This window comes from Natrix helvetica (genome assembly GCF_964273705.1).
Source record: "Natrix helvetica genome assembly, chromosome: 3".
Lineage (NCBI taxonomy): Eukaryota > Metazoa > Chordata > Lepidosauria > Squamata > Natricidae > Natrix > Natrix helvetica.
Window position 1 is genome coordinate 114,095,301 of NC_138549.1, and position 27,255 is coordinate 114,122,555.

The window sequence follows — 27,255 nt, forward strand, 5'->3', positions numbered from 1 at the left end:
ACTAATTGTAATCCCTTTTGGGCGGGACCTATTTTCTCTATGCTGTTTGACTTTTTTCTTCCCACTCTAGTCAGCATATCTTTTTTCCACCCTAAGTAATTAATGATATTTATTTATTTTTATTTATTTATTCATCAACATGTACAAAGTAACAGGTTTGGTATAGACATGGGTATTTTTGCATGAGATTGGTACAAATAGATGGATATAAATAAGTATAACATGGCCATGAACACATAAAATGAGTACATATCAAAGGGGACAGTAGGATAGGGACAGTAGGCACACTGGTGCGCTTATGCATGCCCCTTTACGGACCTCTTAGGAAATGTGTGAGGTCCATGGTGGACAGTTTAAGGTTAAAGATATGGGGGTTTGAGGAACTAACAACGGAATCAGGTAGAGTGTTCCAGGCATTGGCCCCTTTATTGTTGAAGTCGTATTTTCTGCAATAGAGTTTGGAGCTATTTATTTTGAGTTTGTATCTATTGTTTGCCCATGTATTATTGTGGTTGAAGCTGAAGTACCATAGTTGTTTACAGGTAGGATGTTATAGCAGATAATTTTGTTTACTATGCTTAGGTCAGAACATAGGTGGCGGAGTTTGCAGTTGTCCAGGCCTAAAATTTCAAGCCTGGTAGCATACAGTATTTTATTGCGAGCAGATGAGTTAAGTACTCTTCTTGTGAAATACCTCTGGACCCTCTCTATTGTAAGGTGACCAATTGTCCTCCTTTAGGGAGGACAGTCTGTATTTTGTAAGTTCTGTCCTCCCTCAAAAAGTGTCCTCCTACATGTCCTCCTTTTCGGTATTTGAAGATTAATCTGTTATGCGTTATGTGACGTATTTGTATTTAACATGAAAATTCATCAAGGCTCAGTATAGTGCGGTATAAGACGCGATTATGAGACGCATGCGCTCTGCATGGGAGACCTTGAGAGAGAACGCCGCGTGCAAGTGGCTTTATTTACTTCTTACCGAAACACGACACGGCACATACGTGCGCAGTAGACTCACGGCACGTCGGCAATTACTCACGGGAATTATTTCTTTCTCAGTGAATATTCAATTATACAGAGGTAAGTACAATTCATGTTTCATTAATTCATTATCTATTTAATAATTTCCAAATATGTATAGTTTTATTTATAAGTTTATACAACCCTGTTGTCAACAGAAGTGTAAAACAATTCAAATTTTAATTTTATTGAAGTTTATTCGCTTATGTTATTAAAGTTTCAGTTGTAATAATTAATTTTATTTATTCATAATGTGCTTGCATCGTTCGTGTAGCTTTATATTTTATTTTTAATTTTAAATTTCATTTAGGGATGGAAAAATCAAAAAATAGGAAATGGCATTTCAACGATCAATTGAAAAAGGAATTTCCATTCCTCATATCAAAGAAAGATGCCATTGTTTTCTGCAATATTTGCAGAGGAGAATTTTGTATTGCAGTTGGGGGCAGAGCAGCTATAACGAAACACTTGTCTATCAACAAACATAAGCAATCATTAGATGCATCAGCTTCTAGTCGTAAAGTAACAGGCTTTTTTAAAACTTCAAATTATTCTGAAGATGAAAAACAGTTAGCTGCAATGGAGAGAACATTTGCATTTCATACCATGTAAGATTCACCGGAGGGCCTTCCATGAAACCAGCCGAATGATGAGTACACGCACAGTGTTCTCGGGATGGAAGCGCGTAAATCTAAACTTACACGTCCCTTTTATTGGTTACAAAAGTGGGTGGTTACAGAAGGCAAACAAAGGAATAGCAAAAGGGAAAATTATGATTTCATACATAGCAACACTCTACACGTGATTATAAAACTTAGTTACAAGCCAGAGATAGAGATGAACACCTCCCCTTCATTACGGCCAGGAAAGGAATGTCAAAATGTTATCTACAATGGACTCCCTTCTGCTGAAGGACAGCCAGAGAGAAATGTGTTTCTTTGAAGTCTATGTGTCAGTCTTTTGTATAAACCGAAGTATGTCTCCACAAGGCACCAGGCTGATTAATAATTGCAACAATACCATAATTCACAATCAAAGTTTTCGTAGTATGGATAGTACAACTACATTATTGAAAAAGTTTCACAATGCTAAATTTTCATGAGCCAGGACAAAATGCAAGGCTATTATTAAATCAGTATTTAAAAATTACTGTGATAAAATACTTACAGCAGACTTGAAAATTGCAGCATTTGTAACGGTTTTATCTGATGCATCAAATCATAATGAAACCAAATTGTATCCAATACTAGTAAGATATTTTAATGTTACCAAGGGGATTCAAGTAAAAATTTTAAATTTAGAATCCTTTGAGGGTGAAACTGTTGAAATTTTGTCAAACCATCTATACAGAGTAATAAATGAAAACAATTTGAAATCCAAGGTTGTTGCACTAACAGCTGATAATACAAGTACAAATGTTGGTGGGTTAAGACGCAAAGGGGTGAATAATATGTATGTATAATTACAAGATTTACTCCAAATGAAAATACTAGGAATAGGTTGTAATGCACATATTTTGTCAAATGCAATCAACAAGGCGTCATCTGCCATGCCAATTGATGTAGAAGTAATAATAACTACAATTTATTTGTATTTTAGTCGTTTTACCGTTCGTGTGGCTACTTTAAAACAATTTTGTGAAGAAGCGAATGTTGAATACAAAAAACTTTTAGGATATTCAAAAGTTAGATGGCTTGCTCTAACACCTGCTGTAGAGCGTGTTCTACAATTATTTGAGCCTCTCCGTTCATATTTTTTAAGTTTAGACAAATGTCCTAAAATCCTGGAAACGTTTTTCAATAATGAAATATCTGAGATACTAATGTATTTTGTACATAATCAATTTTTCATCTATTTTTCACAAAACGATTCAAAAGATTGAAGGTGAACACATTTCAGCTACAGAAGTTAGTCTTATTTTGAATGACTTTATCCTTCAATATAAATCTCAATTTGAAGATAAATTTCTTCCTTTAATTATAAAAAGAAAATTGTCAGACTTAGAGGAATCAAATCTGGGCATAACGGAAAAGTTTATCAAAGAAGTGCAGAATTTTTACCAAAAATGTTTTCAATATATCCAAGAATGGTCTGAAACAAACATCACGGGAAATAACAGTTTTCAATGGTGTTTTTTAACTTCATCGCAAGTATATTGGACAGATATTGAATCTTGTGTTGAGTTTTTATCTAAAGAAATGCCAGATATTAAAATAGACGACAATTGTCTCTTTGAAGAAATTAGAAGACTGAATGTATATTTAAATTCTGAAAAATTAATACAATGGGAAAATCAACACGTTGAAATTGATAAAAGATGGGTGGATATTTTCAGCCATTTCAAAAATGAACATATTCCATGTGAAAATTTATTTATACTTGTACAATTTACCTTGTGCTGCCTTGGAACTAATGCAGCAGTTGAAAGAGTTTTTTCAATTGCCAATGATTTTTGGGCAAGTGAGAAATCGAGATTGAATGTTGATACTCTAGCATTTGCCGTAAAATTCAATATGAAGGATATTTCTTGTTCAGATATTTCCAATATATTGTTAGAAGATGATACATTGACAAAAAATATTAACTCAATGGAAAAGTACTCATTTAAATAATAATAAACAGGCATGTAAGCATAATTACAGTATAAAATGTTACAAATGTTTTTATTATGCATATATCATATTTTAGTGTATTATTGTTGCAATGAATAAAAGATTTCTTTTATTTACGATATTTTTTCCCCAATGTATTTGTCCTCCTTTTCATTGTAAAAAAGTTGGTCACCTTACTATTGTATTAATATGCAATATACAGTGTGGATTCCAGGCAGGTGAGCAGTATTCAAGGATTGGTCTAGCAAAGGTTTTGTATGCCCTAGTTAGCAGTATAGTATTACCAGAGAAAAAACTTAATAAAATAAGGTTGACAACTCTTAATGTCTTTTTGATCTATTCAATCATGTTTGCAAGTGAAGTGTCATTCTAATCTAATGTATCCCATTTATCTCTCTATTAGTCCCTTTAATTGGTTAACTTATGTACATTCCTCGCTGTGGGCGGGTATTAACCGGTTCCCCGGATGTAAATGTCACTAGCCAATGAAAAAAAAGGGCTAACGTAGCCCAATAGGAAAGAAGGCAGAGCTAAGAAAAACAATCGTTTTATCTAATAGGAGAAGGCGATACTGGTAGGTCCTTGCCCACGAGCAAAACCCTCCAATCGGTGTCTCCGGTGCTAGCAACTAATGGCTCCAACCCTTTGGTCGGCGAGGAACAAGTGGAAGCGATGCTCTTCCCACGGCCATGGCTGGGGCTCCTGCGGCGACAGCTAAAGCCGGCGGGAAGAAGAACAGGCCAAAACGGCATCGCCGAAGCCTAAGAGATCCGGCCCGGCCCTCTTGAGACGCCCTTCTGGGCGGTGAACGTCGGAAACGCTGAAGCTGGCGAGCCGGGGCCCCGAGTTAGGCGCCCCTCCTGCGTTGCGGAGCCCGGCTCCCCAGAGCCTCGCCCCGGCTCAGCAGAAGAGGATGAAAAAACGCAAGGAGCTGAACGCGCTCATAGGCCTCGGCGGTGGAAACGGCGACCGGGGAAGCGGCAGCGGCGGAGGCGGCCGGCTCAAAAAGAACCACCCCAGGAAAGGCTCTGCCTCGGGGCATCGCTTGCTCCGCACCGAGTCTGCCGAGAGCCTCACCAGCAGCTCCTCCGATCCGGATTACGGGGACAGGTTCGGACTGCCGGCCTCCCGCGCCCGCTTTCCTAAGTGAGACCCAGAGAATCCAAGGAGAAGGGGAGGAAGGGAAAGTAGGGTTGGGTAGGCAGGTTAGGGGAACCGAGGATTGTCTGTTGGGGGGCGGTCAGGAGGTTTAGGAAAGGAAAGGGATGCGGGGCTTTATGGAGGGGAAGAGACAGACACCGAACGGGTTTCGGTTTATACAGGTAGTCCTCGACTTACAACAGTCCGCTTAGTGACTGAAGTTACAACAGCACTGAAAAAAGTGGGACTGTTGATGGTTTTTCACCCTTAATAACCTTTGCATTATCCCCATGATTTACATTCAAATGCTTGATAGCTGACTCACATTTATGACGGTTGCAGTGTCCCGGAATCAACTTTTGCAGTCTTCTGTGAAGCAAAGTTGATGGGGGAAGCTAGATTCACTTAACAACCAGGGTACTAATTGCACTAATTGCAGTGATTCACTGAACAAAGGTGGCAAGAAAGGTCGTAAAATGAGGCAAAACTCGCTTAACTAATTTCTCACTTAGCAACATATATTTTGGGCTCCATTGTGGCCGTAGGTTGAAGACTACCTGTAATCCACTCAGAATTTTGAAGAAGCCAGGTGTTGAGAAGTAAAGTTGGATTTGGAATGAGTATAAATTGAAAAATAGAGCGGTTGGAATAGCAATATTAACATAGCCTTCAATCTGTTGCTCTGAATTTGTGTTGGATTGTAATTCGATCACTTCAGCTGTTAGCTGCTTTGGATTGATGGTAATTGTAATCATAACTCATTTGGAGAACATCAAATTGCTGATAACAACTGGAACTGAAAATGATTGCTGCTGGGGTATGACTACAGTCACAGCAAAACAGTTTGGAGAATTAGCTTCCCTGGCATAGAAACTTAGGTGTGTTACTTGTACAACTTGTCCTGGTGTTATTCTTGGGCTCTGCTTAATAATGCAGGCATGGGGAAGAATGATACTATCATTCTTTCTGCTTGAGTATTGTCAATTTGCAGACATTATACTGTTAATTTGATTCCATAATATGATTTTGGTTGCAGTAGTACATAAAGATATATCAAAGCATAATCTGGTTGTATTGGCATTTGTTGTACATTTGTTTTTCCTTTGTAATGTTTATGTATTCCTGTGGGATAAGGTACTTTTTTCTTGAATTTTTGTTTAATGTATTCAACTTCGCGATTCTATCTCAGGCTTAATGTAGAATAACATTATTTGTTCTTCTCTGAGTTCTATGCATAATTTTATATGCTTCAGTCATATGTCATCATACTTTTTAAACTAAAGTATCTCAAATATTGTAGCTTTTTCTTATATAGATGTTTCATATCCTTGATCATTTTGGTTGCTATATTATGCTTTTGCTTTTTTTTAAAATCTGTGTTATATTTTTCAAGTACAGTTACCAGAACTAAACTTAATATTTCAGATGCAGACATGCCATATGTTTATACAAAGACAATACAATATTGGCAATTCTGTTTTTATTCCTAATTTTTCATAGCATGGAATTTCATATTTGGTATAGTACAAATATATAGAGTTAAAAAGCATGATTGCTTCCTACGTTGAATTTAGTAATGTATTTGTTTAGTGTAAGATTTAGTTCTGTTATCAAATACCAATTTAAAACATTTTTAATATAGGGGTGACTACCTGCGATGCTGCAAACTGTGCTGCCCGTTATGTACTTTTGTCATCTTGGCTGCTTGTGTGGTGGCCTGTGTTGGATTGGTATGGATGCAAGTTGCTCTCAAAGAAGATCTGGATGGATTAAAGGAAAGATTTAGAACCAGTAAGTTCAAATCTCAAATATTTGCCATCTCTAAGGGGGAGATGTTTACTGGGAAGAAATTAGCATATAGTTTGCCTTTAGCTAGCATGCATTACGGGGCAAGATCATATATTCTCATTTTCTTAAGAATATTTTACCAAAATCAAAAACAAATATCCTCAGTTTTGTTTTAAATTGATAGAAGGTAATATGTTTTGGCAAACTTTCTTCTTTATAGAACATCATGCTGTATAAAGCAAGTAAAGAATGAATGGATGCTCATTTCAGAGAGCAGGAATATTTTATATTTTCAAAATTCAGAACAATTCTGTTTCAGAAATAGCTGCATCTGTCTTGGTTATAATAGACAACCTCTGCACCAGGGAGACCCTAATTGCTGTCTCTCCTACATTCTAATTTTGATATGGACTGTGCAGATTTTATATTTCAGTGCAGGTAGTCCTTGACATACAACCACAACTGAGCCCAAAATTTCTGCTGTTAACAGACATTTGTTAAGTTAATTTAATCCTGTTTTGTGACCTTTCTTGCCTCAGTTATTAAGTGAATCACTTCAGTTGATAAGTCGATCAACTGGTTGTTAAGTGAATCTGACTTCTCCATTGACTTTGCTTGTCAGAAGGTCACAAAAGGTGATCACATGACCTTGGGACATAGCAACGGTCATAAATATGAATCAGTTGCCAAGCATCTGAATTTTGGTCACTTGATGATGGGGTTGCTGGAAAGGTCGTAACTGATAAATGATCATAAGTCACTTTTTCAGTGCTGTTGTAATTTTGGACAGTCACTAAATGAGCTGTTGTAAGTCAAGGACTATGTGTATTGTCATTTTTTTTCTTCTTCACCCTCCACTTCTGTGTCTTAAAATATTTCCTGATGAAAATGTTGAGAGCTTATGCTTTTTTTGACCTTTGGGTTAAAAGATATAATTAACATCTTTTATGATTGGAGTTTGAAATTAAGAAGCAAAGAATGAAAAGGACCTTGGAGTAGTCCACCTCCCTGCCCGGTAAAGGAATGTACTATTACAACATCTACAGCCAATGAGAATCACCTAAAAGTGTTGTTGAACTGCTATTGAAATCTTAGTAATGTCATGTGGGGAGTTGGTGGGTTATATCATGCTTAATCATAAGAACTCAATAGCATGAACATAAATGTTTTTATTTGCTGATGCTAGTATCCATGATTAATATCATGATTAACAGACTTTCCATTTGTGGGTTCCTTTATTATTAATGCATCTTCTATGTGTAAACAATTTTTTTTTTTTACAAAACTGCAGAAAATAGTGTCAAGCATAATAAGCATTAATGCTTATTAAATATAATAAAATACTTTGTGGTCAATTTTAAGGCATGTTTATGACAATTTGATTGCAATCTATAATAAAAGTTAAAATGTTTTAATCCTAGAATCTTATTTATTTGCTAGTTTACCACAGCTTGCTTCTATTATCGGTGTACTGGATTTCAACTTCATTATTACTAGCAAACACTGAGTTATATGTCATCAGTTATGGATTAGAAAATTATAAGTATATTGGCATAGATATTTACAGTATATACTACTGAAACTCTGATTGTCATTACCTTTAACTGAGCAAAAGAGTGCATCATAAAGCAATATTTTTGAACTAAAAGTGTATCTCAAATGGGCTAATTCACAAAATCCAGGACCAGTGATTCCCAAAGGAATGAAATTTGGAAAAGATGTGGCTGCTTCTGGCGATGCTAGTTCCCTGCTAATTTCTTCCTGCATGTTTCCTACAATCAAAATAAATGGAGATGGGGGGGGGGGGTTAGAGGGGAGGGGAGGGGAGGGGAAGGAAGAAAGGTAGGTAGGTTATCTGATGCTACCTACCAACTTCCTACATGGAAACTCGATGGGGAAGCAAGCAAGAAGTCTGAAGTCGCTCCCACTCCACAATTGTTTTGCCCACCTATGGTCTTTGTTTCTTTGTTTAGATAAAGAAATATCTTTGAAAGGATGACCCAATAGGGCATGGGGTGTCTTGTATTTTACTGTTTTATGAAAAATGAGCACAATAAATGCACTTGGAGATGTACTTGAGACCTGGAAGAAAATATTTTGTTGTTTATTTGAATTATGCTCTGTTTTTCTACTCTAGCAAGTTTCTAAGACAAAGCAGAATCCCTCCAGAATCTTAAATTTTAAGTATAAGATTAATATAATAATTAATAAGAGATAATGTTTCTAAATACAAGACAATGGAAACCAAATGCACTTCTCATAACCGGCTCTTCTGCATATTATGATAATGATAATGGGCTTCTAAAGCTGGGAATATCTTCAACAGAACTTATGCATATTCATAATGAGAGTCATAGCATGTTAGATATTCAGAATTAGCGCTTGAAAGAAATTATGCTCATGTTTTCAGATTCATTATGTATTTACTTTTCTATTTTAGTGGAATCTAATCAAAAAACCTCATTTCAAGAAATTCCCAGAATGACTGAAGACCTCCTTAACAAAGAAAAGGAATTGGAAAAAATTAAGAATGGAGATTTGGGGATAAACAAAATATGGATAAATATCACTGAAATAAGCAAACAGGTAAAGTGAGCCAGCATTTATTCAAGTAAAGTTGCATCAAAAATAGTATTAAATAGCACTTTTAATCACTCAATTTAGTCAGTTCATATTTACATTCTACTGAACATTTTCTATATTGGGCAATAATATGTCCAACCATTCCTTTGTTTACCAATAGAATTTAGAATTCTTTATTGGCTAAGTATGATTAGACACAAGGAATTTGCCTCCGGTGCATAAGCTCTCAGTATACATGCAACAATAGTGATAGATCATTATCATAAGTCATTTTAAAAATACATTAATCATAAAACATTAGATACAACACTTGGTGATAGTTTTATGTTCTGACCCCCCCCCCCTCAATCCAGTAACGGATGCTGACACAAGCTTATCTGGAATGCCACAACACTTTATTAGCAGGACTATAAATCTTGGTGGCTGAAAGTCCAAACACGAAACTAACAGATAATAACCTTGGCAGCAACACAGACTCCGACGGATACAGATAACAGCTTCTCCAACATGTTACAAACAGGAATCCAAAACAGTTCAGACCAGACGTACTGCAGATTGCTTTCAACGGTTGTGTCCTGCAAAAGTCTCCTCCCCAAAAGCTCTCCTTAAGTAAGCTCTTGGAAGGGGCCAAGCCACAACCACCTGGGCGTGATTATCTCTGAGGAGCTTGTCTCCGAAGCAGCTGTTGCCGTGGCTTCTCCGCCCTCCTTAATCTTGGTCAGAGACAAACTCCCTTAGATCCTCCCCACTGCTCCATGCCTCAGGCACCTCCTGGTGGCCAACCAGCCTCTCTGGTCCCTGCTCTTGAGTCTGAAGTCTGCCCAGGGTCCCCCATCTCTTCCATAGCCGACTCATAAGGCTCGTCGCTATCTGAGTCCCTCAGCAGCTCCAGCGGATCCTGCTGGGCCACAACAGTTTTATTAAGCAATCCACATAAATCATACTAATTAAGCAATCAACATAAACCATACTAGGATACTAAGTAAACAATATAAATCATAAGATACAAGCAACAAAGTTTTATAGTCATAAGACAAAGAGAAAGGTAATAGGGAAAATGAGAATAATGATAATAATACTGCCTTTCTTCATAGTTTTACAGTGTTGTGGGAATGAGTTGTTTAGCAGAGTGATGGCATGGGGGGAGGAGAACTCCTTGTGTCTAGTTGTTTTGACGTGCAGTGCCCTATAGCATCGTTTTGAGGGTAGAAGTTGAAACGGTTTATGTCCAGGATGTGAGGGATCTTTCACAACCCTCTTTCTGGCTCGTACATTATACAAGCCCTCAATGGAAGGCAGGTTGGTAGTAATAGTTTTTTCTGCAGTTCTAATTATCCGTTGAAGTTTTATGTTTGTCTTGATTGGTTGCAGACGGTTATGCAGGTGCAGATGACAGATTCAATAATTCACCTTGAACTGTATCAGCAGCGCCTTGGGCAGCATTCAGTGGTGGGATTCAGCCAGTTCGTACCACTTTGAGAGAACCGGTTGTTAACTTTCTGAGCAGTTTGGTGAAGTAGTGGTTAGAAGAAATCATTAGGACAGAGAACCGGTTGTTAAATTATTTGAATCCCACCACTGGCAGCATCTGTAGTTCAGATTTGTTCCTTTGAGTAAACTCCCTTAGTTTACTGGTAACTCAACAGTAACACATTCACCACATGGTCTTGGGATGAACCTTTACAACAGAAAAGATTAAAAAACTGTCCTGTAAAGTCATTCTTTTATTTCTGATTACAGATATCTTTGTTGATGTTGGCAGTAAATCATCTCAAAGCAAATATTAAATCTGCTTCTGATTTAATTAATCTTCCTGTTACAGTGGAAGAGCTTCAGAAAGTATGTATTATATTTAATACTAATCTATCTTTAGAATTTTTTGTGCTATAAATAATTTGACAAGTACAGAGCTTTTCATTGTGTCCGTCCTTCCTAATAGGAACTATATTTTATTGCATTGTTAATCCCTCTTTATTTGAAAATGTATAAAGAAAGCATAAAAGCATATTTGTAAAACTCTTGAAATCCTGCTTTCCAGTTCATGTGACTAGACCATAAAAAATGGTATATTTCACCAGTGATAGAAATCACTTGTAGGAAGAATATAGGTGACAATTAGTAGTGGTGATTTTAGTGTCTTTGCAGTGTTGAGGCCCACTAGTAAAACTGGGCATCAGAAATGTATTCAGAATTGTTGTCCTTATATGCTTATAGCCAATATTATGTTGGCTTGCCTGGAAGTAAGTTCCTTTTTCTATATGTAAGCTAAGTACAATACGATGGACAGGTTGTATTTCCAGCACTTTATACATTTTTCCTATAATCCAGAAAGTAGTTTTCATCATACTTTGTGATCTGATAATAGAACTGTTAATACTAGAGGTTTGTGTTTCTAAACACTTTTGCAAATATCTGTTTGCATGTTTTTCTCAAAATATAAAAACAGTTTATCGTAGGATGTATCTTTTCTTGCATATCCAAGCATGTAGAATGCTTTGTGTGTGTATGGCAATATATATGATGTCTGGTTGTGTGTATACACTACAACATATACTTTATATAAACATCAATGTGGAAGTGATTTCAATGGAGCAATACGAAGTGACTTACTTTATCCACCACCTGATTCCATATTCTTCAAATATGATATAAGTTCCCAGTTAAATATATCCTAGAAAATAAATTGTTATTCATACTGCGATAAATGAGATTTGTTCATGTACATTCTTTGTGTTTAATGTAACCAATTAAAATTGGTTTTACTCATTGGAGTAAACACATTTGAATTTCAATTGGTTGATCAATGAATGTCTGACGGTAAAAGATTTGCTGTTGGTTTCTTTCCTAGAGTGTCGCTACTATAGGTAGCACGGTGACCAGCGTTCATCATGATGTTGAGGCCATGCAAGCAGCAATTGAAGAGCAAAAGAAGACTTTAGAAACACTCCAAAAAGAAATGGTAAGGATGTATAGACGTTTCACAAGAGTACATTCTGTAGCACGTCCTATAAGAATTTCAGATTTGGTATGCAATTTAAAAATAAAAGTGGCGGAAGCCTTCTCTCCCCCCCCCCCCTCCTATTTTCTTATTTAAAAAACCCCATGGACCTATTAGGGGGAAAATGATGTTTATAGTTCACCTTTTCAAGTGGAATATATTTTATGTTCCTATATGTTTGTTAAACTTTATTATCAGGTCTTAAAACCAATTTAAATTTAAACTTTAATCAGATATGTAGATATTGATTGTTTATACAGATGGAAACATTTTAATGTTAACATCACATTTTCGTTATTCAGACAGTTCCCTTTTCTAGCTATAACTCTGCTTAATATTCTTCCTGCATTAAAAACCTTAAATTCAAATTTCATGTCGAGTAAAGCATATGCCAGTATTTTATGGCTGCTCACAAAAGGTTGACTGTCTTCTTTTTTGCTTTCTTCTCCTTCAATTATTTGTGGAATATAAATAAGTGTTATGCGTGATGGGTTATGAATATTCAAATAGTAACTGGTTTGAACATATATCTTAATATATTTCAGAATGAACACACAGAAGATGTTAGACAAAAGCATTTACCTTCCTTTTCCTCCTCTTCTGTCCCCCAGATAAATGAAAAGAATATGTCGAACATTTGTAAACAGGTGCTGCTTTTTTGCTTTTAAAAGCTTTGGAAATCACGGTTTCAAAACTGTTATGTAAAAATAAAGCCAGGGTAGCTTTGCATTGTTATATTCCTTAGTATTATTTTTGGAGCACAAATGCTGATATTTATAGTGCCTCTAGAATGAAAAGAATAAGTAGTCAAGAAGCTATTGCTGTTGCTTCAAATGCATCTATCATATAATCGTTGAGAGTACTTGCAATATGATAATGATATAGGTGTCGCATCCGCAATAGAAAAAAGATGCAGTTTCTATAAAACAATTATTCAGTGTTTAAACACTCCCAAGTATCTGACAGTTACTGAATTGGTTCCCCTATCTTCCTATTAGCCACCTGACATAGGATGATTAATTTAGAATTCTTTATTGGCCATGTGTCACCAATAAATACACAAGGAATTTGCCTCCGGTGCATAAGCTCTCAGTGTACATGCAAAGTCATTTTAAAAATACATTCATCATAAAACATTAGATACAACACTTAGTGATAGTCTTAGATACTAAGTAAGCAATATAAATAGTAAGATATAAGCAACAAAGTTTTATAGTCATAAGATAAGGAGAAAGGTAATAGGGGAGATGAGAATAATGATGGCAATACTACCTTTCTAGCTAGTTTGACAGTGTTGTTGTGGGAGTTAGTTGCTTAGCAGAGGAATGGCATGTGGGGAGGACTGTCCTTGTGTCTAATTGTTCTGACTTGCAGTACCCTATAGCGTTGTTTATGTCCAGGATGTGAGGGGTCCGTAGATATTTTCACAACCCTCTTTCTGGCTCTTGCAGTATACAGGTCCTCAATGGAAGGCAGATTAGTAGCAATAGTTTTTTATGCAGTTCTAATTTAAATTTAATTATTTAGATACCAAGAAAAATATGTACATAAAACTTCAGTGGCATTCTAATGATTGTGCAGAATCCATACTAGCCACTGAAATTGGCCTGCATCCGAGGAGAGGTACATGAGAGAACATCTGTTTCTGCTTCTGTCTTTGACTTGTGATTGAGCACATTTCCCTTGCTAAGCATGACAGTTAAGTGAATTTTGCCCCATTTTACGACTTTCTTGTCACAGCTATTAAGTTTGCTTCTTAGAAGATTGCAAAAGGTAGTCACACGACCCTAGGACACTGCAAGTATCATAAATATATGCCAGGGTCTGGATTTTGATCATGTGATCATGGTTTGCTACAAGGTCGTAAGTGTGAAGGACAATCATAAATCATTTTTTTCAGGTTTCCATTATAACTTTGATCAATCATTTTACAGTAGTTATAACTCGAAGGCTAATTGCTTATTCCTTTGGTACACAGTTTGTTCTTGTTGAACTTGAAAAGGCTACAGAGAATAGTTTACAGTGTACTAGATTCATTAATCTTAAACTTTTCAATAATAACAACATAATAACATCTTTTCAATAATTTTGTTGCACTGCTTTTATAGTCAAGTAATCAAATTGTTTTTCTGTTAAACAGGATAACCAATATCTACATATCTCTATAGAGGAAATGAACTCTACCCTAATGTTATATCAGAAATTGAATGATTTAAAATTTTTCAATCTGGATTCCACAGTCACCAATCTAAGCTGGAAAATTACTTCCTTAGAAAATCATATGTTCGTTGGGAATAAATCGGAAAACAAAAAGAACCTTACCTTTGGTGTGGTAAGTGTCTAACAATTTGGGGAATTAAACACTTGCAATATGTTATCGTGCAGGATAGTAAGCCACAAGCAAACAAGTGCATTATATTGTCTCTTCCAGGTGAGTAACCTAACTACCTCGGTAAATATGGATAGTGAATCAAGAAATGAAACTACTGCTGAAAAAGTAGAAAATGTGGAGGTAGGTTTTGGTGAACCATAGTGAAGGTGATTTTTTAGAGCCCCCTTGAATTGTCTTCCTGACATTGAGGGTAAGAAGGGCAAGGTAATCAACTCAAGTGAAATGACAGAACAATTGAGGTTCATAGCCCAAATATATACATTTTTCTCCATTCACATTTTGTAAAAACAAAAGTCCCAGGTGTGCTGAAATGTTGAAAAGATTATATTGGTTCAGCCTTGGAAAAAAAAATAAGGACAAATTATTTTAGTAAATGTAGTAAATATATACTGTATATTTACAGTGCTGTGTGCCTTCAAAAGTTACACACACACTTTTAGTTTCTTTATAAATCTACCCACAAAGAAGAAACTCCATTACTGTATTAAAAAGTAACAGCGTTCCGGGCGCCTTCGGCATTTAGTCATGCCGGCCACATGACCATCGAGATATCTTTGGACAGTGCTGGCTCTTCGGCTTCGAAACGCCACCACCCCCTGAGTCGGGAACGACTAGCACATACGTGCCAGGGGAACCTTTACCTTTATTAAAAACCAAATGGAAGCAAGTAAAATAATACCTTAGCTTATACAATGGTTGATATTAAATCTTGAACTGCTCCAAAGCTGACAAAACATAATATATTGCTTTGTTTATTTACTCATATTGAGTTCTATTTAATTGAAAAGTGCACAAGATTGTTGAAAATGGGTTCTTGTGTCTTCTCTATCTGGGAAAACAAAGCATTTTTGTTTCAAACATTTCAGAACTTTTAATTATATGGTCACCAATTGACTGAAGTGAGTTTGGCTGTTATTTAATGCTGAAAGTCTATAAATTATACTTTTAAAAAATACTTTTAAATATAATAAAATATTTCTCTATGAGGCATTAGAACATCACTTCAACTTTCCTCTTTGTTCAAAACCTTAGATATAATGCTTTTGAAGGACATTCATATGCAAGGCAAAATATACTCAAAAAAACTTTCTCAAAAAATCAACTTTCTGTTCCTAAGGATAATTCTCATGTTGCAAAACTACTCAGGTTATTTTATGTTGTAGTTAATGACGAATGAAAGTAATTAATAAAAACCAGGGTTTAGTCACATTTTAAGAATATGAGAAACTATAGAATAGCCTTAGAGCAGAGATTTACGCAAGAACTTCAGCTTTAAAATTTGAAGAGAATGCTAATTTTACCAATAAAATGGACGTTACTGTGTATTTATGTCAATCATAGATTGAAAAATTCAGTATACAATCACGTAAAAGAAGTGCAGCAGGCAATTGTTTTAATTTAGTTTATTCAACTTATAGATAGAACTATGACTTGGTATGACAGTACCTGAAATTAGTTACTCTTCATAGGAATTAAGACAAAATTCCTGCTGGGTTTTGACATGGCCAATTCCTTTTTCAACGTAGATAGTTCTGAAACCATTAAAATTACAGTTACAATATTCTCATAGGTAAAAAGGTACATAAATATATTTGCTAGAAACATATTAACTACACAGTATATTTTGTATTAAATGCACTCAAAATAGAGCAAACAGGGCTTCTTTAGTTTTTTTTTTTAATTGGTAATCTACAGAAAATAGAAAATGGAGAATCTCAGGTATCCAAACTAAGAGAAAAGCTGCAGTTGATTAATGCTCTGTCAAGCAAATCAGATAGTGAACGATCTGAAGCACTTAAAGGTAAACATCTCATATACATGTCATTTTGCATATTGTATTAGAATATCAAGCTAAATTCATTTTATCATGCTTTAATTACTAACTTACTTTAACAAATTATTATCTGTTTCCCAATGCATACCTGAAGGCATGGAGCTCTATTTACTGGCTAGCAATTGAATTCAAGCTTCTGAACTAAATATTTTAGTTGTAATATTTCATAGAATTTGATATCATTTTCAGCATTTATATGTTTGTCAGCTTCCACTTGGGGCCACCATTGAAGACCATTTGGAAACTAGTAGTAGTGGAATGCAACTGACCGGTGCTGCCTAGTATAATCACATTACACATTTCCTCATGATCTGTATTGATGGCCACTTGGTTTACAGGTGCTTGTTGTCACCTTTAACATCCTATATGGTTTGGAGTTGGATTTCTTAAAGAGTATCTACTCCAGATGGAATCTAGGTCACCTAAGGTAGACCAACTGAGAGTCCCCATTTATCATGAGGTACAATAGGATGGAATTTACAGTGGATATAGAAAGTCTACATACCCCTGTTAAAATGCTAGGTTTTTGAGGTGTAAAAAAAAGTCAGATCAAAATTAATCACAGGTTTTTTTCCAACTTTAAATCTAACATAAATTGTACAATTCAATTGAAAAAGAAACTGAAATTGATGATCTGATTAAAAAAACAAGTAATAATTCTGGTCTTTAAATCTCCAAAAGGCAGTCACTCTATATGTTTATTATTTACCTTAGTATGAGTGGAAGTAGAATACATTTGAAATCTGCTTAGATTGCTTGTGACTGCTTTATACCATCTAAACGAAGAACCCCTCCCCTACCTTGATGCATAATATTTGCTATTATCAAATAAGAAAAAGAAATGACACCTGTAAAATTACTTGACAGTAGAAAATTCACAGAGCATCACATCAGAACCTACAAAACTTCCAAGAATTTCTTCAAGATCAATTGGCAATAATGTTGAGGGAAGTCGACACCCAAGAAGCTTGTCCTTACCTGGAATATCCAGCATAGAAGGTAAAGTTGAATTATAGAAGGTAAAGTTGAATTTTTAGACATGGAAAAAGAACCCATATTTTATGTGCAAAAGATTCTAGAAATTAATAAATTTGGATCTACAGATGTCAAAGAGTTGTCTTTACAAATTTAAGTTGGGAGTCTACATTTAGAAATGTCAAAATGAATGAATATATATAAGGATTTATTTATGATGGTAAATATTTGATTGTGTATACCTCTTTGAGATGGGATAAATAGCTGTTAGTTTCAGGTGGTATGAGCAAGGTTGGGATTACAGAGAGATACTTAATCCCATTATCAGTTCATCGGTCTCTTTGAAGTTACTTCAGAAATGTTTGTTTAGATCATGTTAGCAAAAAGGATGAGTCTCTGCTTTTGCAGGATCCTTATTCCTTGATTTGCTTAAATACGTTTAAGCAAAGATGTTGGTTCCTGCCATATCCAACTGAAAATATTAAAGCAACAAAAGAATATTCTGAACGTGGCTAAAATGTATAAAAATAATATAAAATGGGTTGTTACACTAGTGTGCTCTGAATACTTGAAGCAGATAATCTGTTATATTGAGACAGTTGACATACATTAATATTTAGCCATTATCTCTTTCCAAATGTTTAGTGCTGCTTTTGCTAGTTTAATGCATGCATATGACATATCATACGTATGCATTCACAAACTGTGTGTGAAGCGTACCGGTTGTTCAGCAGGTAGGAACACCCCCCCCCCCACCTTGAACAGTTTTTTTATATATATTTTTTGTCTTTGCAGATCTTCAAAATTTATTCAGGACTTCTAGCCAAGGCACTAATGACAAGTTATCATACGAGGACCTGGAAAATCTGGTTGGATCTACAGGGCATGATCCACAGAGTTTTCTGGAATTTGATGAAGATGGAGATGGAAGATATTCTATATCAGAACTGAAAGTAGCATTGGGTCTATAGTATCTTTTCTTATAAACACAGTATTGAAGGACTACAGTAGCTATTGTTTTTTTAAAAAAACAACTGAATAAGTAAAAGCTACGTATAGCACTTTCCCCAGTGATCTACTAGTCTTTGAAGTTAATTTAGTGTATCAATTGACAGCTTTTAAATTTTCTGTTCTTTGGAAAACAGTGAAAAGCTTTTATATTTTTATCTGTTGTAACATAAGATATGTGGACCCCTGAAAGTTTTTCCAACTTTTGAGGCCCTGATCCAGGGGTAAATAGCCATGCCTAAGTCTGTTTATGCAAACAGGGCCTATTAATAGCAAATACATTATTGCATTGGTTTGGATTTCCACAGAACTAGGGACATTTTATTTGTCCTGGATCACAGCCCCAGGATTGCATTGCATTGAATGGAATAGTTGTAATGAAAATGATAATTGCACCTTATGACGAAGAATTTTATCTCAGAGTTCTTATTTCCCTTATAAGGGAAGCTCGTCTTCAAGTTAAAATATGTGTATATATTGACAAACTTGATTTTATATTTCAAATTTGCCTTAAATTAGCTGCACTTTAGAATAAAATATAAAAATCTGATTTGCAGGATTGGAATCTTCCATTTGTAAATATTTAAACTAGAATAACTTATACATATTTGGATCTAATTTTCATCAAAAGTAATCAATGTTCCAATTTGTATTAAGTAAAAGTCAACAATAGAAAACATTTCTTCTTCCTAGGAATTACACTTGTATGACACTCCTTTCCTATATTTGTTTGTGAATCACTGGAAAGTTTTGTGCTATTTAAGGACTAACTTTTATGCCAGATTAAAGGAGAGCTCAGTTCTTGAAATTGAGATTAAAAGATATTCTAACAGGTTGTGAGAATATTAATTTCTTCTGATTTTAAACAGATCACAGATTGTTATTTTCAGTTATAATAATTTTATGAACAAGAATTTCTGCTGGAAACACTGCAATATTTACTTCAGTTTTTCTCATTGTATTGGTTATATTTTATTCAATTAACCTTCCCCAATTTAATAGAGGATTAAAAGTGGTGTTAATGGTTAGCATAGTTAATATCAGTAATTAGGATTCTCTCCGAGAAGAATGAGGTGATAAGGACCAATTATATTTTGTACTATCGTTGCATTTTCGCTCTATAGTTGGCTGATTTATTTTAACATTAATTCCAATGTGAGGTTCAACTGGATTGAGATTGGGGCATGGATGTGCTATTTTCTCACATTATAATTAAACTTCCTGCTTCTTAAATTGCAGTTTGAGAAAGTTTTGTACTAGGAGTACAGCATCTTCCTATCACAGCTATCAAGATTAGTAAGCTTTTGCCTTATTAAAAAAAAAACAGATGTGTTTGTGAATGTGAAGTCACTTTTTGGTGATGTAGCATGAGCTATAAACTTGGAAATTCAAAGCATTTTTAGCTGCTGTTTTGTTTGTTTGTTATTGAAAACATCAGGTGTTGTTAGGCAAACAAATGGTAGGATTTCATTTAGTAAATAGCCTCAGATAAACATTATTCTCTGTACAAACCAAACACATCAAGGTTTTCTAATGTGCCACTATTACTGTAAAACTATTTTTAAAGGATATGTTGAGTAGAATGCTGTCATCGTTGTTAGCTTTCTTTACAGCTTTTAGTTTAGCAAATTTATCAGGAATCTTCATTGCCCATCACAAAATTCAGGCTTTCTGGGAGAATAATGGCAGTGGTTTCTATCAAAGTACTGAGCACTGGTGTACTAGAATATGATGTAAACAGATGCCTTTCAAAAATTTAATTAACAGTTTTTTGAAAACCAGTTTTTTGAAAACCCTTATCTAAATAATTATCCAGAATGCAAATTGTTTCCTTAAGTTTCTATGTTAGCTATACCCATTAAAGTTCAAAATTCATATTGCAAGGTAACTGAACACCAGTATTCTTTCAGATAAAATTAGTTTTATATGCTTTGTGTATAAAAACATTGACCAAATAAAGCAATAACAAGTAAATATAGCAGTATTTGTATGTGTGTATGTCATACGATTGTATAGCAAAATATTGAAGGTATTTTTTTAAAGGTGGCTTGTTAGTATCCATATGAAAAGAATGACTTTTAATCTCAGTATTAAGTTAATTATCATGAGCACTTTGGGGGATTGTTTTCAGATACATTTTTGTTGTAAGAGAAATCTCACTCCAAAATTTCTGATCCAATTTAGAAGCTGAAGTCATAGTCTTCAATAACTTAATACTGTACCATAGGAGAAATATGCATTTGAAAACTATCCTACATTAAGGAAATGCTTTCATTAGAAAAAAAATACCTAAGGTTAATTCATACTTTATGTTATAGAGTAGGAAGGAAGGTATAAAGTATCACTTGAATGACTGCTGAGGATCCTTTACATACCAACATTTCCCCATTCCTCATGTGTATACGTCACCACTGGGAAAGAAGGCATTCGTATTAGGCAAATTTAGGGACATGAAGTGATGAAATGTCTAAATTCTGAAGTGCAAAAGCTTGCAAATGTTCCCTATTTGCAAGCATTTCAAAAAACTAACTCGTCATATAAAATCTTGAAGTAATTCTATCTTTCTGTTTTTGAATATAATTAGAGCCTTCAAAATACATTGTCTTATGAAGTATTTCTTCTAATTTCCAATATTTCCAATATTTGTGCATTTAAAAGTAAATTTATGCAAATTATCAGGAAAGCAAAATAAATATGGCAATCCGAGTACTATAAATTGGCTCAGATGGCGCATTCTTTAAAATTATTTCAGGTTAATTAAAATATGCATAATAGCTGTACAGCAGAATTGATTTGAAATTGAATATGCAGCATAGGTGAGCCTGCCTTTTTAGGGAAGGTTATGTAAGGAAGAGTAATGGATAAACCTCTGGTCAAAATCCTAGCATTTCCCCCATTTTAGCTTCATCATCCTTAAGGTATAATACTCTTCTGAACTGATGCCACAAGTCGTATCATGTCTAGCCATGTTGAGTAAGATAGCTAGAAGCCGTAACGTATTTTAGAAATACACAAGATTTGGAAATGTTCATGTGGATATTAATCTTGGTTTTTTTCCCCCCGTGTTCATCTTCATAAGTGCCCATGAAATGGACTCATCTCTTTATATTGGTAATAACAGAAGGCTTCAAATGACTGTTGGACTTATTGAAATGCTTCCAATGAATATATTATTTTTTAAAATTAGGTTATTCAGGTATTTCACAACGATAGAACCCCCCTGATAAAATTAGGGACATCAGAATAGAAAGAATAGGGACAGGGTAACGTAACAGTGGAATGTATTGTATCTTTTCTGATTGCACAAAAATTCTAGTGGCACTTAAAAAGTAAAAATTACTTGATTGCAGATTGTTTTTTTTTTGTTCAGATAATCATACGAAAAGAATTAACAAAATTAAGATGAATAGAAAAGGGTAGTTTATTTGTATGGAGAATCATAACATTGTAAAGGAAAAATTTCTTAAGGGTTTTGAAAGATCGAAACCTGTTTCCCTTATATGGGAGTGTTGGCTGTACTTAAAAGAGGTACTGCTTTTTATGCTATTTAAAAAAAAGTCTTGGTTTTATATCTCCAAAGTGAAAATTGTGTCCTTTTGAATATGAATAACTAATCCAATCTTTAAACTGTTAAAACAATTTTCTGCTATGAATCATAGTGTTCATCTATGGAATTTGTTCTTTAGAATTTGTATTGGAATCCACTGCACTGAAAGTACACTGGTTTTACATTGTATAAAAGTAATAGATTTGCATTGTTCTACTTAAACTAATTGAAATGGTTTATAAAATTGGGCCTCACAAATGTGCAAAAGCTCTAATGGAGTGGATGAAATCTGGATTTAGCTGTTGCATTTTGCACCTATTATGCATTGTGAATGTCAAATCTAAATAAAATAGTTTGTTTTGGGTCTGATGGTTATTTTATTTCATCTAGAAAAGTATGTTATAGGATAAACTGAAGCATTCATCTTTCTTTATTGTTGAAAATGCAGTTCACTTGAAAAAATCCTTTTGTGTCCATGGGAATAGCGTAGTACATGATGAACTGATTTGCAAAAACAGTTGCTGTTCCCAGATTACCTCTTGCACTGGAAAAAATAAGTTGCTTCAAAATATTCACTAAGATGGGCCGTAATTTGTACTATAGTAAAGACTTCCATACCATTTGCTTTTTGATATATCTGGATATTGCTTCTATATATTAAAATATAATTTGTTACTGAAGCTAAAATTAGAAGTATCGCCATGTAATATTCAGCTCTTTTGGCAATTGGGATGAAATGCAGATTTGGAAATCTTGGGAGAAGCATATACTTCAGTTTCATAACGTATGAAAGGATTCTGAACACAATTTAATTTCTAAAGAAATTAATTTCTTTCTACCCTAGCTGTCGAAGGCAGATTGTCTTCCCAGTATTAAAACAATGCTTGAAAGAAAACGGAAATAGTTTGAAACTGATCTTTAATTGAGTTCTAACTGAGACCACTTAAGAATATTCCCATCCGTGACATTGACTGCTAAGCAGAAACCGTGCTACCCATACTGTAGGGATCATTTTTCAAGATGCTTGGTTTTAGAGGTGAGCTGAATGGTGAACTTTCTGTTGGAATGGCAGAGCAAGGGTAAGAAGCTGAATGCGCAAGCAGCGGCGGCAAGTGAGAGAGCGCACAAACACACGCAACTTCTTGAAATACCGGTTTGTATGGAGCTGAATCTGAAAGTGGAGGGTTAGAATTGTCATTGCTCTCCACAATATTCTCACTGGGCTGGTGCATGCTTTGTGGCTCTGGGATGTTATCGTGATTGCAGATGGCTGCATTTGTTTTAGGCTGGGTTTCTTCATCAGCCCTGTGAGCCAATGCATGTTGAAAATAAGACTCTGCTTTCAACTGTTTCATCCAGACTTTTGCACGGCGCTTCTGAAGGATTTGTTTTCGCCATTGAAGGAGCAGCATACACATGAACAGCAAGATGTAGCAAAAAGCTAGGCTTCCAAAATATACCGGCAGCAAACCTATAAATAGGTCATAAAGTAAAATCCAGAAGAGAATTTAGTTACATATGTCATTTGAGTGTTATTATTACATTACTGTGAAACTGTTTCAAACTCAAAAAACTGTCCCCAAAACATCAATAGAATACTGCTTTGAGTAAAGGATTCACTCATGTTTTAAGTTGGAAAGGGTTAGCATGTTAAAACAATCACATTCCCTCTCTGTCCTTCTATAAACATTTTCATCAAGGGAAGAATTTGATAGGGAAGCTGGATTGCTTGGAATTAAAGGATTCAAGCTTTGATTTGGAAGAATAGCTTAAAGATGTTTTATACAGTAGCTTTTAGATTTTTTTTTAGCATGTAATTCTATATCCCAAATCTTCAGTTCAGATACAATGGTAAGAACTTTATAATATTTAATTAAAAAAAGTTGTCTTCTAATCTAAAAAAAAATCTAAAAACTGTAATTCATTATTTTAAAATTAAATTATTTTTAAAATAAATATTCTACCAATTTGAGAACTGAAGATTTAAAATAGCAGAATTCTACCAAAATAAGTCTATAAAAAGGTTTAATCCCCTAATCAAAAAAGAAAAAAATTGGAATTTTGGAGCTGGATTAGTGCCATGGAAAAGCCTTATTCTACATTTCCTTTTCAAGGCTATCTACAAAGATACTTGTATAGATACACTACATTAAGTGCTGAGCATTTTACAGGTTCCATGTAAACCTGTAAAATTCCCTGAATGTCCCAGAAATAAACCAATGTTAGAGGAATTGTACAATTGAGTGCTCATGGCGTACCTTTGGAAAGTGGTTGCCCTATTTTATATTAATTATATCCAAACACAGATCAAGGCAGCTGTATGTGATGTGCATTGCAGTTATCTGAACAAAAGGTAACCATGGATTATTGGCTGACCTGCCTTTATATCAGGAAGTGATAGGTTCTTCCTCCAGCCAAAGCTGCAGAATCAGATCTAGGCTAAAATAGCCACCTCCAAAGGAAGCAGCTCCTAAGTAATCTAAAGAAAAATTCCTCATAGCCAGTCCAAAATCAACTTACCTTTTGATCAATGACTGTGTTCATGTATTTTAATTTTAAAAAAATACTGTGTGGTTTTTTTAAAATTTTGGCTAAGTACCTATGTTGTGCAATCCAATCATTGTAATTATAGTTGTAGTTTGTAAATTGTGTTTTAATCTGTTTGAACTACTAAGCTTTAGTTAAGAGACTAGAATTAAAACGGATCAGGCACAGCATTGTATGTACCACTGTGTCTATTGCTTGCTGCTGGGTCATTCACCTAGCTTTCCAGTAATAAAAAAAATAAACTTGCAGATGTTTAGTTCAGAAAAGACACTGGGCTACTTACCACTAGGGATAATCATCATTTACTGTAAATTTGGATTTTATCATGCCTTTATGTGAAGAAGATGAAGCTGCTCTCTTTTCAGGAGGAAAAAAACCAAATGGGTAGTTGAAATTAATTCTAATGGAAAGGAACTGAAGAGAAAGTCAGATTCCAAAGCTTATGATGAGACAATGGTCACCAGGAGACCATACTGATGGCCCAAGAATTTACATTCTACTTTCACACCCAGTTGAAATCTCTACTTTCCTGGAACATAGGTGAAAGGACTTTTTAAGTCAACAAAACAATACTATATAGCAGCGATGGCGAACCTTTTTTGGCTCGCGTGCCATAAGTGGGGAGAGCGTAGGGGGGTCGTGTGCAGGAGTGCCGCACCCATAATGCTATGCGCGACTCCGCCAGTGCGCATGTGCGCACTACAGGCACGACCCCCCATTTTTACATGCTTTTTTCGCCCTCCCCAGGCTCCAGAGGCTTTATAGAAGCCTGGGGAGGGCGAAAACAGCCTCCCCACCCCCTCCGGACGGTCCCTGAAGCCTTTGGAGCGCTCAAAACGATCCTCCGAGCAAACCGGAAGTCACCGCGCGCATGCACTCTAGCCAGCTGACAGGGCAGTGCCTCGCGTGCCCTGACAAATGGCTCCGCGTGCCACCTGTGGCACACGTGCCATAGGTTCGCCATCACTGCTATATAGGAACTGAGAAACTTTCTAGTAACCTTTGTCTTCCTTTTCAGGATAAGGAAATGCTTGATTGCCCATACTTCTCTTATGCAATCAAAAAAGCTGCCGGCTGATTTTTCTGTGTGTGTGTGTGGTTTATTTATTTTTTATTTGAAAAAGGCCTGTTTGTGGTGCCTGCCTCTGGACTCTGATCTATACAAATATTAACCCCTTTAACTGGAAATTCTGGTAGTTGACTATAAGACCTCCCAAACAACCCAAATGATTATTTTCGGTCAGGGATCCATAACCTTTTGGTGCTAAGGGCATATCTGGAATTTAGAGAACCTTTACCAAAAAAAAAAAAACCTGCTGGGGAAGATTTATCATTTAGGAGAAGCTAACTATCAGGACATAGGTCTATGGAGATTGTCAGTAATCCAGTTCATAGTTATCTCAAAGATGCTCCCCACACACACACACACAAAAGCCAACAGGACTGATTTTTGAGGACGAAGATGAAGATGTTTGCGTCTCATCCAAGAATTTCATCAGTTGTGACTTGATGATGGGGGTGATGCATATATCTATCCTTCTATCCCCCCACCAGCCAGTCACAACTGATGAAGCTTCTTGGATGAGAAGTGAAACGTCGTCTTCCTCAAAAAACAACGCAGTTGCCTTTTGGGGGGAAAAAAAGTACCTTTGAGACATTGGGACATAACTATTTACAAAATGCCTGCTACCTGAATCACCCTCATAAGATGCCTAGCTTTATTCTTTTTGTGAGTAAATGGGCATATTTCTGAACAAAGCACTTTTATATCTCTAAAAAAAGGTTACGGGAGCCATGTGGTGTTCAGGGGCATATTTTGAAAAGAAGATGATGCTGGAAACCAGGAGTTTATTTTGCAGCACATGAGCTTCACCTGTTAAAAGAATTGTTGAAGAATGTATTTTTTTTCAGGCAGAGCAGAGAGTTTCTAGATGATGTGTCGAGGACCTTATATTTAGATTGCGAATTAGAAAAAAAAACAATTTGTAAGTTAATATTGCACTCCCTCTCCTCTATCCACCTGACAGAAATGTATAACCTTCTAGGAGTTCGGTTGAGAAGCAGATGGACAGGGGACATAAGAATAGCAGTACTGTGCATAAATCAGACAATCTGTTATAATCATTTATCTTTGATAATGTGCAGTGGTGGGTTCCGGATCCCGTTACAACCGGTATGATGCAATGGGGCCCGGCATCCACCACATGAATGCACGCAGCGCATGCGTGCGTACTTACTGCCTGCAATGCTCCGCGATGCCTCCGTGACACTCCAGCTGCTTGGCGGAGCGTCGCGCAGGCGCTGTACATGCTGTGCGCGGAAGCCCCGAAGAGCTCAAATACCAGTAAGGAGCGCGGGTGGGCGGGCCCTCCGGAGCACCGTACCGGAACGGTGGAACTGGGTGAAACGGAAGCAATTACATGTAGCCTGAAAGATGCCCTCTGTAGGTGCTCTTGCGTTTCTTGTATTTGTCAAGTGCTTGTATATGGTCCTACATGAAATTATGAACACAGGTGTACACACATACACATAGTAACAACATAATTGCTGTGTTGACTATTTATTATACTTTGGTTGGAAACATGTAGAAGAGGCCTTCATCCTGCAGTTGATAGACAATGGCTAAAATGATGATGATAATGATGATACTGTTGGAAGAAATGTCCTTCTGGGTTCGGCTCCAAGTGGGGAAAAAGACACTGGAGACATGGAGGCTGCTTGGAAAGATGGTTTTAATGGTGGACAGGACCACATGGCTTAAGTCCTGAACAGAAAAGATGATCACATGCTTCAATGTTGGTGGAGAAGAAG

General features: G+C 35.7%; 2 protein-coding genes across 8 annotated transcripts; one reads left to right on the plus strand and one right to left on the minus strand.

Moving 5' to 3' along the window:
- The first annotated feature begins 4,196 nt into the window (after nucleotides 1-4,196).
- EFCAB14 (EF-hand calcium binding domain 14) lies at nucleotides 4,197-22,261 on the plus strand. Of its 7 annotated transcripts, none has more exons than XM_081949035.1 (11): nucleotides 4,201-4,778; nucleotides 6,415-6,563; nucleotides 9,001-9,146; nucleotides 10,884-10,982; nucleotides 11,992-12,102; nucleotides 12,687-12,788; nucleotides 14,282-14,473; nucleotides 14,573-14,653; nucleotides 16,229-16,334; nucleotides 17,238-17,366; nucleotides 18,138-22,261. In XM_081949035.1, exons 1-11 carry the CDS (start codon nucleotides 4,546-4,548, stop codon nucleotides 18,311-18,313), a joined length of 1,524 nt encoding a protein of 507 aa, XP_081805161.1. In that variant the 5' UTR covers nucleotides 4,201-4,545; the 3' UTR covers nucleotides 18,314-22,261. The 7 variants fall into 7 exon arrangements, with proteins under 7 accessions (XP_081805165.1, XP_081805164.1, XP_081805161.1 ...); XM_081949037.1 differs by having other exon boundaries at nucleotides 12,753-12,788; nucleotides 17,235-17,366; XM_081949036.1 differs by having other exon boundaries at nucleotides 4,201-4,742; nucleotides 17,235-17,366.
- Nucleotides 22,262-22,672: 411 nt separating this feature from the next.
- On the minus strand, nucleotides 22,673-24,746 carry TEX38 (testis expressed 38; the record flags this gene model as incomplete). Its single annotated transcript, XM_081948646.1, has 2 exons — nucleotides 22,673-23,368; nucleotides 24,728-24,746. 2 exons carry the CDS (start codon nucleotides 24,744-24,746, stop codon nucleotides 22,872-22,874), a joined length of 516 nt encoding a protein of 171 aa, XP_081804772.1. The 3' UTR covers nucleotides 22,673-22,871.
- Between the last annotated feature and the right edge of the window lie 2,509 nt (nucleotides 24,747-27,255).

Coding starts and splice junctions, on each gene's coding strand:
- EFCAB14 (XM_081949034.1), top strand. CDS start 4,546: ATGAAAAAACGCAAGGAGCTGAACGCGCTCATAGGCCTCGGCGGTGGA. Junction 12,789..14,281: donor TGTCGAACATTTGTAAACAG/GTGCTGCTTTTT, acceptor TCTGTTAAACAG/GATAACCAATATCTACATAT. Junction 14,474..14,572: donor AGAACCTTACCTTTGGTGTG/GTAAGTGTCTAA, acceptor TGTCTCTTCCAG/GTGAGTAACCTAACTACCTC.